Source organism: Phragmites australis, chromosome 14 (genome assembly GCF_958298935.1).
Source record: "Phragmites australis chromosome 14, lpPhrAust1.1, whole genome shotgun sequence".
Lineage (NCBI taxonomy): Eukaryota > Viridiplantae > Streptophyta > Magnoliopsida > Poales > Poaceae > Phragmites > Phragmites australis.
The window spans coordinates 4,854,601-4,870,054 of NC_084934.1; the positions used below are offsets into that span (position 1 = coordinate 4,854,601).

Genomic DNA, 15,454 nt, shown 5'->3' on the forward strand with positions numbered 1-15,454 from the left:
GGCTCGAGACGCTAGTTGACAACAGGAAATTAGGAGACCATCTGTTTAGTTTACCTCAGTTTTTATTTTTAAGTCATCCTTTGTTCAGGCTGGAAGCAATGCTTGTGAGGTTTGCTGCAGAGCTGTGACTCTCAATGATGATGATGCCAAGAATACTTTTTCGGACCAGAGTCCAATCGCCATGGAATCCTTTTCTCAAGATATTTCAGCTCTTCTTGATGCTGCGACTTCTCTGCGTTGTTTTTCAGTTTGCGGTTTAGTTTGATCTTGAATCATTCCAGGTTTGGTGAAAGTATCATGCACGGTGGTCATATGTCCGGTATTGATAGTTTGAGGGCGTTTGGTCATCAGGTTTTGTTGTTGAAGATTGAATTATAGACTCTAATCAAATGAACTTCTTCCTTTCATATATCACTTGTCGTATCCTTGGCCCTGTCATATATTTGATGTGAGGAAAACAGACGGTTTGTGGTTGCTTTGGTCATGTAAGCTGTTCTTCATGATTTCGGAAGCGTAATCGCCCTATCATGCAAGATTCCCAATCCCAATCCCAATCCCAATTCCAATTCCTGGACTCATAGCTGAATTCCGATATCTCAGGGTCATGGATGGGATTCTCCGATTCTGCCTGAATTGGGGGTGGTAGGGTTTTACGCACGTGCCAACCGTGGTAGGACGGAAAACGGAAAACCACCGGGCTCCGCCTCACTCGCGTCGCCCTCGGCCCTTCCCCCCTTCCTCCGTCACCGGCGCCGCCGTCCTTCCCGCCGCCACACATCGCCACCTCACTCGTCGGCAAAAACCACCTCTTAATCCTCGCAGACCCTCCCGGTTCTCGCAGCACCGAGACGGCAGAACCCTAGAAAAACCCCGGGAGCTGGGCCCTCGGCGCTGCTCTCGTACCCGGCGGCGGCGATGGCGATGGCCCCTCCCGGCGAGTGGGTTCCCCACGTAGAGGCCTACGTTGACGTCTCCCGCGCCGCCGCGCAACACGTACGGCCCCTCTCCTCTCCTCTCCACTTCCCTTCTCTCCATGGATTGGATTCTCTGTGCTTGCAGCTTTGGTTCGGTTAGCTTTTAAGTAATTCGGTTGTACTAGCTGTAATACGAAGTTATACTTTTTTAGCTGGTGGAATCATCTTTGGGATTATACGCCCAATTTGATAGAAAACTTCAGTGTAATCCTAGTGCAATTTGTTATGGAACTGCTACTTGGTTAACGCGCGGGGTGAATGTCAGTGTTCACTATCTTAATGTGCTGAAAAAATGGTGCTCTCGGTTACACTAGTATCTGGTTTCATGTGGATGCTAATGCTGTATTAATGTGGGTGTGCAACAGTCTGCCAGTGTGGATGCACTTGCGGCCCTGGTGAGCAAGGACAAGCTGACACTCTTTGATTTGGTATGGCCTAGTCTATTAGATTCATTTTGCACTGTGTTCCACCATGATTGGGAAAGGTGGTCAATTTTGTGTTGTTTCTCATTGGTGGTGTTGTTCAGGTGTCCAAGATGGAGATGTATTTGACGACTACAGACTACATTGTTCGACCAAGAGGTTTGTTTATGTGTATGATTTCATTTGGTTTTGTTCCATGTTATATTTTCCATGATTTCTCGAGAAACAATCAAACAATGCAAATAAAAGTTAGAGCCTTATTTCTGAGTTAGGTAGGAGGTATGGTCTATGCCTAATTCCCAAGCTTTAAAAGGTGCTAGAGTTGCTCCTACTGTTAAGTTTTTAGAAGAAGCATAAGTTAAATTGTCTCCTTTTTTGTGAAGATTATCGCACTTCTGTCTATTCAAATTAATGCCAACTCTATTTGACAATACAAGCACACAGGGGCATGCATGCCTACACACTGGTTGCCAGTAGAAACTGAAAAGGGAAAGAAAAAGAGTGTGCCACTTTATTGGATCAATGGTTATATTTTTGAAAAATGTGAACCTCGTTATGTACCTTCTACTGACACATGCATATTGTTTGCTGGTGATTTACTTTTATTTATTTTTATTTTTCAGGAATCCTGCTTCTGGGGGAGATATTGTCTCGAATTTCATTTAAATGGTTAGATGTCAATACCATCACAACATTGTCAGATTTCTTTATATCAAGATTGGTAAGTCTGACACTTTGACTATGTGAATCATGGTTATTTCCTCTCAAAATACTGTCCTAGAACTTAAGTATGAAAAGGACAAAAAAGAAAGAACTCTGAATCATGGCTCTATTGAAGTACACTTTTTTTTTATGATCACAATTTCTTGAACAATAGTGTGATGCTTTCCCATTTCCACCTGATATTACGTTAGCAAATATTACCTTCTGGTCTTGCGACTTTCTTATTGCAAACATGGAGAGAGATCAGTACCTGGGTGATAAGGACATCAAACTAGTGAAGCTAATGGGTTTGGACTTACCTAAGTTTTATTAGACTAAGGCCTTTTAAATACAACAAAATCAACAAGAACAAGAACAACAAATCCTCTTTGTCCCAAGCAAGATGGGGTAATCTGGAGATGAAACCCAACAAGAACACAAACAAGGAGGATATAAAAAGCAAAATGGTATTAATAATAGTAAAATACCTTTTAAATAGACCAAAAAATATATATTTTTTATTTGGGATACTTACCTTGTCTTGAACAACAAATAACAACAATGCCTTTTTGTCCCAAGCAAGTTGGGGTAGGCTCGAGATGCTTATATTGCCTTTACATAAGAAAAAAAACTTTAACTATATCTTTGTTTTCATGTTGTCAACCCTTGACCACAATCAGCACTATCAAAGTCTGACACTTCATTTGGTTTCTAAGTTATATTCTCGTGTTTTGTTTCTATGAGTTACATATAGCAAAACTGTCAGAATTGTGTTATTGAAAATCTGTGTTTAAAATATTGCATGCCAGAGTGAACCCTTCTCTTGTGTGCTGTTAAGTGTAGATAGACAAACTGACAGTAAATTTATGTTTACATAAGCAAGGCTTTGCATCTCAGTGAGATGCAATAAACCCAACTAAACCAGTCTGCTGAATATTGTCGCAACTTCTTTGATTTCACATCTTCAAACTACTAACCAGTTAATTTTTTAGAAGTTAGGTAGCATATAAGCAATTTATCCAGGTTTTTCATTTGATTAAAGAAAAATGTTAGCCTAAGTGCTCGAGCTTGATCTCTAGATCAGACATGGTATTTCGATAATTTAGCTTGGCCCTAGGTTGGACCTAAGTTACTGCTTTTTTTCCTTGAAAGATTTAGTTATGTATTTAACTTTTGTCTGAAGGATATGTTTAGTGAAGCAAATCGGTGTGCAGAAGATCCATAACTCTGATAACATAATTTTTGTTCAATGCTATGTTTTGGCTACTAGCTATCTGTACCTTATGGTTCCCATCCTTCTATTATCTTAGCAATACTCTTTTTTTTTGGCATATCAGTCAGATTGGCAAGCAATACGGGGAGCACTTGTTGGTTGCTTGGCTCTATTGCACAGAAAACAAGGTGTTGGTAGTATCATGATTGCTGATGTCAAAAGACTTGTCGAGTCTTTCTTACAGAATGTTCAAGTGCAATCACTTGCAGCTGCTGACCGCAAGGTTGTTCTGATTCTTCAGTGCAAAGATTCTTACATAAGTATAGATCTTAATCTAATATTCTGATACCTTTTCCATCTTTCTATTTTCTTCCAGCTGTGCTTTCAAATTCTGAGCTGCATACTGGATCAATACCCAGAAGCTGTTAAAACAATGGTGTGGTGATTACTCATTATCTGAACAACACTGGCTCACCACCATCATGTCAAAACATAGTTACAATACTTACAGGAAAAAGAATGCATTTATTAATCTCTGTTCTTTTTTGTTAGATGTTTTAGGAGTGGAAAGTTTTCTTTTTTATTTTATGCCAATATATTACAGAATATTGCATCTTATATCTTACTACAATCCCCCTACTCATTTAGTGTATGCCACATTCCACGTTTTAAGTTACTAATGGGTGGTTTAGAAGAAACAGATTTTACGAGATAGCTAGAGACACAATTTTATAGGGGGATGTAGTCATCTTGTCTTTTTTTTTCTTAGCAATGACAAGATTAACAATTTTTGAAATGTTGTGACTATTCCTCTTTATAATTTCATTTTCCTGCACTAACAAGCACATGATACTCCTTACGTTCTCAAATGCTTGGATTTTATTTTTCCAAATCATGCATATCAGTATAATTATGGTTTTTTAGATGTAATATAATTACATTTTGGTTTAAATTTGACAACCCCTACCGCAAGTAGAAACAAGAAGGTTGCAAAGTAAGCTGAGATGGTAGAGTTATTAGGGGTACTTTGGGAAGTATACCGTGAGAGTTGGTAAAGGCAACTAGGCAAGTATCTATATACAATTTTTTTGGTTAAAAGTGCCAATTATTCAATAGAACACTATCTTCACGTCCGAGCCTCTGACATGGAGGCTTAATTTCTGTTTGACTGTCAGTCTGTTAGTAAGTTTATGTTTCCCTTTATTTAGATTTATGCAGAAATGATTTGATATGAACACAAATTCAATTGATATGTCTAGGATGGTGAACAGCTGTACGGGATCTGCGAAGCAATTGATGAAGAAAAGGACCCAGAATGCTTGAAGCTTTCTTTTCATGTAGTGGAAGCTGTCATGAAGCTATTTCCCGATCCATCTGGTTTGGCAGAACAATTTGCAAGTGATGTTTTTGAGATTCTGAGCAAGTATTTTCCTGTCTACTTCACACATGTATGTTAATGGACCATTTTTATTTTCAAATCATTTTCTTTGCTCTATCATTATGTTACTCAGTAGTTCTTGACCTTCCATTCTCCAAAGTGGGATCATGATTATATGTGTCATGTATGTATGCAGGGAGTGAGTGATGAGTTAAATGCTACAAGGGATGACCTTTCTAGAGCATTGATGGTACGAATATAGTATTTCACCTGGTTTATGATTTCAGGAAGGCTCCCTTTTTTGAACTAAAGATATGCCTTAGCATTACTGAACTCTTTCTATAATGTAGTTGAAGTTTTCTGTTACTACATCTGCTTGTCATGTTTGTTGGTGAGGAAGGCTTCCTGTTATTGCATTTTATTGGCTGACAATATGCTTAAATCCTTGCAGCATGCTTTTTGTTCAACACCATATTTTGAGCCCGTTGCCATCCCTTTGCTTCTTGATAAACTTTCATCCTCCCTTCCATTAGCAAAGGTAAGCAGCTTCACTTAACTGCATTGCTCCTACTTCAGCAGTTTACCATAGTGAACACCCTCAGTGATTTCTGCTCAAAACTCCTCTTTGATTTTCTTTACAGCTTGATTCTTTAAAATATCTGGACAATTGCATTCGCTTCTATGGAGCTGATAGAATGGTTAGACATGCATCAGCTATTTGGTTTAAGTTGAAAGAAGTTATCTTTAACCTTTCTCCAGATCAACTTTTATTAACATCTGGGTCGCCTAAAGATGCAGAGAAGAATAAGAATCAAATAGTTTCAGAGGCTCTGAATTGTTTGAAGACTGCTATTATGTATATTGATTCTTCAGATAAAGATCTTTTCATCAATTTGATCTTGTTGGATAAGGAAATTGTGAATAAAATCCGTTCTATATCAAGTGCAGAAAAGTCCATTTTGAGTTCATTGGAAGACCCGGTCGAACTACATGTCCTTGGAAGTGTCATTTCTATTCTTGCTGAATCATCTACATATTTCTGTACTAGAGTTCTTCAAGAGCATTTTACACACTTGGTCGATATTTTGGGAGCCTCAGCTGGCTATGAATCTCAGCAGTTGGATACTTGTAACGGATCATGTTCTACTCCTGTCAACTATGGAGCACTCTATTTATCCGTTCAAATGATTTCATCCTGTAGAGAAGTGGCTTTGGTATCTTATGAAGATTATTCTTCTGTTAAATTAGCAAAGGAGTCCTGGTGGCTTATCTTAGAGAAAAAGTTGGATCAATTAATACATATCCTTGGATCATTTTTTACTATCACTTCTCAATCTATGTTCCAACAAGAGTATGCCTCATGTGCTGGTATGTTAATATCCTACATATGATTTACCACAGGCCACACTTTGTGAGATGTGTACCTGTTCGGCGTTGTCACATTTCTCCAAACTATGTTGATCCATGCATGTAGAATCGCTTCAGATAGCTCCATATTGCCAAAGTTGCAAGTTCACAAATAATAAATACATGTGGTGTCCAACTGTCTGTCTGCGCTTTTCCATTCTACCTATTATATGTCAATGTTGTACTCATTGTCATCTCTGTATATCGAGGGCATGTTTTATTTCTAATATTTGATTAATAGAACTTTTACTGTTATTACTTTTACTATATGTTACTGTTACTAGTACCTTTATTATTGTTGTTTTCTCGTCATCTTTTTAGTTGGATCTTGTGGGTTTCATCTCTAGCCTACCCCAATTTACTTGAGACAAGGGCTTTGTTGTTGTTGTTATATTTAATTAATAGTACTTTTAAAAGTAATTTGCTCTAGATAAATTCCAGTGCTTTCTTATCAATGAAAGTAAGCTATCTATCTTAATTCTGTTAGTTCTTTTAAATGGTTTGCAGCGAAGGGCTTGCTAATACTTGCAACATTCCCGGAACACTGCTCACCCCTGCCGGCCAAAGCCTATGAGGATATTCTACTGATGCTTACTTCAGTAGTTACAAGCAAGTATGAAAATATAAATTTGTGGAGGTTGTCATTGAAAATGTTGAGTAGCATTGGTTCATCTATCGTGGAGTTCCGTACTTCTCAAAAGGAAGTGATTTACAACAGAACTGTTGTTAACAAGATTATTTATTTGGTTGAATTTTATGATACTTCAATGCCTCTCAACCTAAAACTGGAAGCAAGTTATGAAATTGGTACTGCTGGGCTGAACTATATGTTAAGGGTTGCTAGATCACTCGAAGAAGCTGTTGTCACCAATATTTCTGAGGCCTGTATCTGCTTCCCCTATCCCCTATTGTCTTCTTATTTCGTGCAACTTTTATTCTCACAAGCAACTGAACAAAGGATTTTTTCTGATGATGCAGGCTAATGGAAGAGTAGAATGTCCTGAACATGTAGTCCATTTACTTGAGTGCTACTCTAGTCGGGTCCTTCCTTGGTACGTCAACTTTAGTTTTTAGTATGTAATTCTGTGTTAAGAGACATGGGTTAAGAGAAATCTGAGATCTAAAAACTTCTACCTAGTAGGGCTAGCAACGGGGCGGAGCGGGTCAGGTCCCTGCGGGTTTTACAACCGGCGGGGCCAGGGGCAAATTTTGCCCCGCAGTGGTCCCGGGTTGGGGGCCCGATTTGGGTTCGGGTCGGGGATCACGGGCGCCCAAAAAGCCCATCCCAGTCCACAGGCGGGAGCAGCAGCCGCCAGCCCACCCTCCTTTGCTCCTGCGCCACCAACCGCGCCCGCCGCCGCTCCCAGCTCCCACCCGCGGGGTCCCCGTCGGGTTTCGGGTTCCACCGGGTTCGGGCCGGGGTGATTTTTCACCCGTTAGGTGTTTCGGGGTCAGGTCGGATTTTTTGATTCGGGTTGGGTGCGTTCTTGCTACACCCAGCCCCAACCGGCCCCATTGCCAGGCCTACTGCCTAGGAGCCTAACTGTAAAAAATAGCATTCCAGAAACTTGACCATTAAATAGCTGCAACAAGTCATCATGTTCTGTTATAAGCTTCTTGAAGATGGACTAGTCTAAATGAACCTGAGTGACAATGACATGCTTGATACCTGTGACAAACATTAATTGCTATTCCTTTTACATGATATATGTTGATAATTTATCTTTTAATTTTCCCTCTCTAATAATCTCCTTTATGGCAGGTTGTTTGCATCTGGTGGTACCAATGAACTTGCGTTGAGCTTCGCTATGCGTCTCTGGGATGAGATTAAGGACTTGGCAACGTTAAATAGAATCAGTTCGCATGTGAGCTTCTATGAAATTGAGCATTTCTGTTAATTAAGTTGACCTTGTATCTGGTGTTCTACTGGTACATCTTGCATAAATAGAGTATTTTACATGTAATGATGGCAGTCCAATCTCTCTCTCTTTCAGGGCCTCCTTGACTCACTAATGATTGGAATGAAGCTCTTAGTCGGAGTCTGTACAGAGGAGCAACAATCATTGATTGTCCAGAAAGCATATGGCATAATATCATTAGTGCTGCCACTCCCACTGAAATCAATGGCACACCATACTTTGGCTGTTGATCTGTTAGTTCCATCACACTCTATTCAAGAAACAGCTCTTGTTGGCATGCTTTCATCGGTTATAGTTGGCCTTCGGCCTCTAACACCTGTGCCAGATATGATGATGATGATTAACCTCTTTACGGTTTTTCTAATGAAAGGACAAATGCCAGCTGCACATGCATTAGCTTCTATTTTCAATAAATATCTACACAATCCAGAGTTCTCACACGTGAATAAGCTCGATAAAATACTTGATGTTATTCTTGAGAGGTGTTTCTCAACTGTATTATCCAACAGCTGTTCAAAGATATCTCACTCTTCTGCTGACACTTCAGATGATGCTAATTGCTCAGACAGCTCATCCGGAAGCATACTTTCTAAGATTGATACCTTGTCTGGCTTGGCTTGGATCGGCAAAGGATTGCTTATGAGAGGAGACGAGAAGATGAAGGACATTTCAATGTTTCTTCTTAAGTGTCTATGCTTAGATCAGACTTTGGCTAGTGTTCCATCCCGCCAGGAAGAACATTATGGCAATGATTCATCAGATACTTCTCTTGCAACATCTGCAGCTGGTGCATTCTGTGTAATGATGAGTGATTCAGAAGTCTGCCTAAATAAAAAATTTCATGCAAGAATGAAGCCATTATATAAGCAGCGTTTCTTCTCAATACTGATGCCGATCTTCCTCTCTAAAATTAATGAATCCACTGCGATGAAAACAAAGTAGGTATTAACATTCCTGTTATTTTATTTCTATATCCTTTATTGATTACTGTATGCTTTTCTAGTTGCATGCTTCTCTGACATGGTCCTGCTCCTTCATTACTATTCCCCTTTATATTATCTTTCTTCATTATAACTAAAGTATATACTACTTTCTGAGATGTATATTCTACTTTCTAATATGTATATACTAGTACAGAAAAGGCTTCTATATATATATATACTACTTTCTAATATGTATATACTAGTACATGCTCTGTCATTTCAGTTGGAAAATTGAAACCTCTTTTGTTCTGGAATTCTGATGAGGAGCTTACGTGCATCTAGTTGCGAATTGTTCTGTGTAAAATGCCAATGGTTTTGGAAGCTTTCTTATTGTACCCTTACACCCGTATCTCTTTCTGCATTAGACATCTAGTGGCACCATTCTGATGCCAATATGTTAGTCTAACAGAAATTTGGTGGTGACAACCCAAAATGCACTGAATTAGCATGACTTTAGAAGTGGAGGAATTCATTATGACATGCATATCTGGGAAAAGCATTCATGGCGACACGATAATTTGAGTAATGAAATTTTATAACCTAAAAACTACATAGCATCACCTTCCTTGCATAATTTAAAAAAAAAATGTCCTTGTCATGATGAATTATGTCTCATCATGAGATGATATGTAATATGTTTGAAGTAATGCTCATTTAACTAAATGTTGGTTGCTATTGCTTGGCGACGGCCATATTTTGGTGTTTGAGTTATGAATTTAGCAACTGTTTGTGTATCATTTTTGGCCTTGTCCAATTCTAAATCTCTTAAAATGATAGAAAAAATTGCCACCAATTGCAGATTGGCACTGTACCGAGCTTTTGGTCATATCATTTCCAATGCTCCAGTACCAGCAGTTATAACAGAAGCACGTCAGGTTACAGCTCTTTGATTATGATACATACTTATGCCCATGTAATATTAGCAAATCCGGTCTTTATTGGGTCAGTGCTTACTAATTGACCCATCGTTCCGTTTAATTCCCCATCTTGCAGACTTTACTCGTGATGGTTGATAGCTTAGCTAAATTAAGTCTGGATATTCACGACAAGGATCTAGTGTACAGTTTGTTACTTGTCTTATCTGGAATGCTGATGGATGAAAAAGGTGAGATCATTTATATTGCTTTATATTTACATTCTTACCAAGTTTCTAGTTTATAGGTATTAACACAATAAGTTATGTCCTGATTTATAAATTGCTGTGCATTCTTTGATACGGTCCTTCAAGTTCCTCATTTTGTTCTTTTCTTCTGCAAATTTAAATCTGGTCAATGTTTATTCTGATACTGATCTAATGCATCTTATTTGATACAGTTATTAACTTCATAATTCTTTTCCTAACCAGGCAAAGAATGCATTCTGGACAACATCCACATCACCATCAGTGTTCTTACCCAACTAGTTTCCTATCCTCACATGATGGTGACTTTAGTGTTATTTTTATTTATCCAGTTGTACTAATTGTCCTTTTGTTATATTTGTGAATTAATATGTTTCACAATATTTTCCCTTTTCCCTTAGGTTGTTCGGGAGACAGCGTTACAATGTTTAGTAGCCTTTTCTACTTTTCCTCACTCAAAAATTTATCCTATGCGGCTAAAGGTTAGTTTTCTATTTATGTATATCTTTTATTGGCAAAATATATGTAATATGGCTACAGAGTAACTAACTAAAAGGTTGTCCAAAGATTGAAATTATACTGTGTTATGGGCTTATGGCTCGTGGACTGGGGGAGATAATAAGGCTTCATGTTTCAGCTGTTCACTTTCAGCACAGAAAATGAGATGTAATATATCTCATGACTAAGTTCATGTTGTTAAGTTTAGGGCAGAACTCAGAGGGAAGTTATTAGGAATTATGGTGTCTTAATATAGCTAAATGTTGCTACATCTACATGAGAAAACAAGTTGTCCTTCAAAAAGGAACTCATATCAGAATAATATGTTCATGCAGGTTCTACAAGCAGCAATCAAGGCTCTTGATGATAAGAAAAGGGCTGTTCGTCAAGAGGCTGTTCGATGTCGACAAACATGGTGTGTAAATTTTGCTGGGCACCAACCAATATATAAATTTTGGAGCTGACAACCTTTCCATGCCTTATGAATTGTTTCCCCTCAATACATGCAGGCAGTCGATTGCTTAAGGGAGCCCCTTTCAATGGTATCACATAGTTGGGATTAGCTTACTGGGCGATCCTGTTGGTACTTGATGAGTATGAGGTACACAATAGGTATGCCACGCTTCAATGTTTTGGTCATTTTAACATGAGACTTGAGTATTGCAATATCTTTATAGGTTAATTACCTTTCAGCTCAACGCACATAGGGTCAATGCGCCATCACATAAGGCGAGAGTGGACATTACGGCTCATTGCATGTCTTGCATGTCTGAAATCTAATCTTTGGATCAGCTGTCAAGTTCTGAATGGAGGAAAATTCTCTGACAAACCCAGGAACCCATGGGAGAAATGCACCTTGGATTTATGCTCAATCTGGTCAAGTCGTGTTCTTTTTTCACGTTTTTTTTTTTAGGATACAAAACCATACATAGGGCCAATGGAGAATGTACCCTGATCTCCCTAATGCCTTGTATGTTCTTCTCTAAATTATGTGAGAATACAAACAAGCATGCCACAGAAAGGCAAGGTCAAACATGTCCCTCAAAAATTGACAGTTCGGTGCCATCAGTTCTTCCTTCCATATTTCATGTAGACTCTAAATGTGATCGCTTCAACTTCAAGTATGGCTTGAACACTTCGAAGAGTTACTCCTATCACAGGTAATATTGTGGCAAGTTGTGCAGTATGTAAGTTATTATCTCATATAGTTTTCAATGTACTGTAAGGTCCATAGCTCTTTCCTGAATGAACAGCAATGCTCGAAAACAGTGTGATAGCTACAGCTATTTGTCAGCTGTTGACCGTGTCGAGGTACAGGGAGATGGCAGCCGTGAGACATATTTGTCGTAGGTGTGCCTCTTGATCAGATTGTCCGTGTCATAGATGATGAACACCAGTGTGGCGACGCACCCGTAGATTGTGGTCGCGATGTTCCCTATCGGCAGCACCATCTGCAGAAGAAGATTGAGGTTCAGAGGGATGCGGATCGTGGGTTCCTAGACAATAGAGATGGTGTTTGGTTGTCTGACCTGGACAAGCCCATAGAGCATGAGGATGAGGGATGCCGCAACCAAGAAGGGGCCGAGGAAACTGAAGTCATGGCCCCTCTTGGTCAGGCCGAAGACCACTGCAACGTTAGGGACGCTGCTTCGATTATAATAACTAGGAAGAGAGGCGTGCTTCGCCGTGTCCGTACACCGAGAGAGAATCAGGGAGGAAGACTATGAAGCTGGGGAGAGAGCTAGCGGCGAGCATGTCCAGCTAATCGGTTCCCCGACTTTACTACTCGGTGAGAGCAAGAGGTTGAGGGAGAGAGGTGAGAGAAATATGGAAGAAGGAGGTGGCGAGGATTTTTTTGGCTGGCGACTAAAGTATGCGGAGGGGACGCTGGATTTCTCTGGACTTAAACGGGGTGAGAGTTGGAATAGAGCGAGAACGCGAGAGAAATTTTTGGCCGACGATTGAAGTCTATGGAGGAGGACGCTGGATTTCTCTAGACTCACGTGTGTGTATATATATACATATACATGGCAAGTCTATTATGCGCCTAGGTGCAAAACAGATTTGTGTTGCGCCACTACGGCCGATCGAGCCAGCCGAGTCTTCTGTGAGTCAACAAATCAAGAGAGCCAATTGGCTGATACCACATACACATCAAACTCCACTCACCAGATCATACAACAGAGATTCTTTTTGTCGATTCGAATAGTTAAAATGCAATATCTCTAGAACCACAAATCCGATTTTTCAATCCGTTTGAAATATATTGTTGGAAAAAATATGCTTAACAAAATAAGATCCATGAAAAATATATTTTGATGAAGTTTTAGAATCAATATACAGTTACAACATGTTACTGTTTTTACTGTAACTGACCTATATTGTGGATCACAACTATACTACTTTTTGGGATCGTAACTACAGTATAGTTGCGATTTCAAAAATAGTACAGTTACGACCATATATATTTGCAGTAATTGACATATCTTATGGACCGCAACTATATTGTTTTTGGATCGTAACTGAGGGTGGACGCAGAGGTAAACAAGTTACGATCACATGATAAAAATCACATAATTACGACTATAGAAGATACCAAGTTAAACTATATATATTTGTAGTAACTGACATATCTTGTGGATCGCAACTATATTGTTTTTATCGTAACTGGGAGTGGTGCAATAGTGAACTACAGTGCACCTAATCACAAAATAGATATACAATGTATATATACGATTGGTGAACATTGGCTACAGTGACTTGGTGTCCACTTGTCATAGTCATGCTACAGGAGCTAGCTGAGAGCACTCGGAGTCCTAGCCCTTTAGTATACAAGTTATATACATGTTTGATTGCAGAGAAGAACAATTAAAGTGAATGTTAAGTCATTGTTATTCGTAAATTAGATGGTTTTTGTTCGGTTGGTCTCATTGGTGAGTTCATTCCTAGGAATTTTGCAAGAATTTTGGAATGTATGAATTTGATAGGGATTTTGGAAGAATTTTGTAGAAATAGTATGCATAATCCGTAGGAAGACTAGGAAATTCATGTGTTTCTATACGGTTGTCTCACCTTTCGTGGATAGGCAGCCTAACCCGACGGCGAAGCTCGTGCAAATGGTGAACAGGGCGAGGAGGATGAGGTTGATCGAAACGCCATTGGCAGCAGCACTGCTGCATCCATGTCAACACAACTAGTTACAGACCAGTCATGGAATGCACGAACAAGCATCGATGATCAACGGAACATAGTTCGATTCCGGGCTGCTCACCGATGATGGGGGCGACGATGATGATCGCGAAGGCGGCGAGGGACGCCGGGGTGCGGGAGGCGAAGAACCTGCGGATGGCCGGCACAAAGTAGACGGTAGCGGCGACGGCGACGGTGGCCAGCAGCTGCATCGCCACGATCACGTACACCCTGCGGATGAACGCCCACCGCAGCTGCGGGCTCTCGATCATGTACGGGCACGCGACGGCGCCCGCCGGAAGCTGGCCTCCACGTCGTGGATCTTGCCCTTGCCATTGTCGCCGCAAGATCCATGAAGACTATATTTACAACTTAAAAATTGAGCAGAGCATATCAGTGATTATATCTTTACAACTTTACAAAAAATATCTAAATTTACTGAAAAATAAGAATTTGAGCGGGGGCTTATGCTCTCGTTGGGTCTATGCCGGGTCTGCCGATGGTCGCCGCTGCCGCTGTTGTGCGCCCGCGAGCCTTACCGGTGGTTGCTTGGGATCGGAGGTGTTTCGCATTGCAAAGTTTGGACGGCGGAGAGAAGGCCGGCCGGGATGCGTGGCGAGAAATGGCAGGAACGAGAGGGTGGTGTGAGTTTTTTCTGTTATCAGTTAGTTTTGACAGTTTTATAGTGGTTGGTCAGACATTTAGACGGCTCTTTTCTTAGGACATGAGAGGTTGGTTAGTTCGAAGTTTGAAATATTTGCGTCAGAAAAAATGTTTAAACGGTTAGGTAATATATTTTTTCGTATGATTATGTTTTTATTTTTTTTGAAATAAGAAATTTTATTAATCCTCATCGTTACATTAAGGTGATACAACCGTAGCTCCGAGTTTCTGCATAACAAAGATGCACATAGCTTAAATACAAAACACACCAAAGACACACAGAAAAAGATAAAGAATAGCCTGATAAGCTGAAATCAGATCCCCACTAGTGATTATTATGCTTAAGCTTGTATGGGGAGTCTAGACCGCCTTTCAAACCGGGTGAAGAACTCCAAAACCACTTTCTTCAAGCGTGCGACTGCCGAATTATGTTTTTACATCGACTGTTAGATTCACTGAGGCCAATCAGATATTCTGGATTTTTTATTTCTCCCTCTTTCTTCTCTACACAACACTAATTGTGTCACTTTGTCAAGGTTGTCAAAATCCCAATCCTGAATCGGGTTACGACTTTCCAGTGAATACCTATTTTATTCTTGAATAGAATTAAATTTTTTGATATTCTATCATTTGAGCCTAGAATAGCAACTTTACCGACCGTACCACTACAAGTCTTTTATACTATGAAATAATAATAAATAATCAAATGTTTTTTCAAACCTCGGGAGCTTAATACCTAAAATATATAGTTACTACATTGTGTTTAACATAGAACTTGCATCCAGGGATATAACACAATAAAATACCTAAATATTTCATAACGTGAGAAGTTCTGGATTCTATCATGATCATATCACCATTCCACTACCATCCTACATGATTCTAGAACTCGGATCTTGATTCAACCACAGCACTATAGGGCTTTATTTGACACAGTTATAGATTCAAGATTTTTTAGAGCTGATTAAATCTAGTTTTAAGAAATC

General features: G+C 39.6%; 1 protein-coding gene and 1 pseudogene across 1 annotated transcript; one reads left to right on the top strand and one right to left on the bottom strand.

Annotated features, from left to right (window-relative positions):
* Positions 1-623: 623 nt before the first annotated feature.
* On the top strand, positions 624-11,679 carry LOC133890653 (MMS19 nucleotide excision repair protein homolog). Its single transcript, XM_062331123.1, has 21 exons — positions 624-993; positions 1,340-1,402; positions 1,501-1,555; positions 2,020-2,117; positions 3,436-3,594; positions 3,688-3,747; positions 4,571-4,759; positions 4,886-4,939; positions 5,141-5,227; positions 5,331-6,057; positions 6,604-6,977; positions 7,075-7,148; positions 7,859-7,961; positions 8,091-8,953; positions 9,798-9,873; positions 9,992-10,103; positions 10,344-10,420; positions 10,520-10,600; positions 10,952-11,031; positions 11,126-11,228; positions 11,310-11,679. The coding sequence occupies exons 1-20, from the start codon at positions 916-918 to the stop codon at positions 11,139-11,141; spliced, it is 3,426 nt and encodes a 1,141-aa protein (XP_062187107.1). The 5' UTR covers positions 624-915; the 3' UTR covers positions 11,142-11,228; positions 11,310-11,679.
* Positions 11,680-11,902: 223 nt separating this feature from the next.
* On the bottom strand, positions 11,903-14,086 carry LOC133890654 (protein LIFEGUARD 4-like; annotated as a pseudogene).
* Positions 14,087-15,454: the final 1,368 nt, after the last annotated feature.

Coding starts and splice junctions, on each gene's coding strand:
- LOC133890653 (XM_062331123.1), top strand. CDS start 916: ATGGCGATGGCCCCTCCCGGCGAGTGGGTTCCCCACGTAGAGGCCTAC. Junction 5,228..5,330: donor CCTCCCTTCCATTAGCAAAG/GTAAGCAGCTTC, acceptor TTTTCTTTACAG/CTTGATTCTTTAAAATATCT. Junction 10,104..10,343: donor AATGCTGATGGATGAAAAAG/GTGAGATCATTT, acceptor TTTCCTAACCAG/GCAAAGAATGCATTCTGGAC.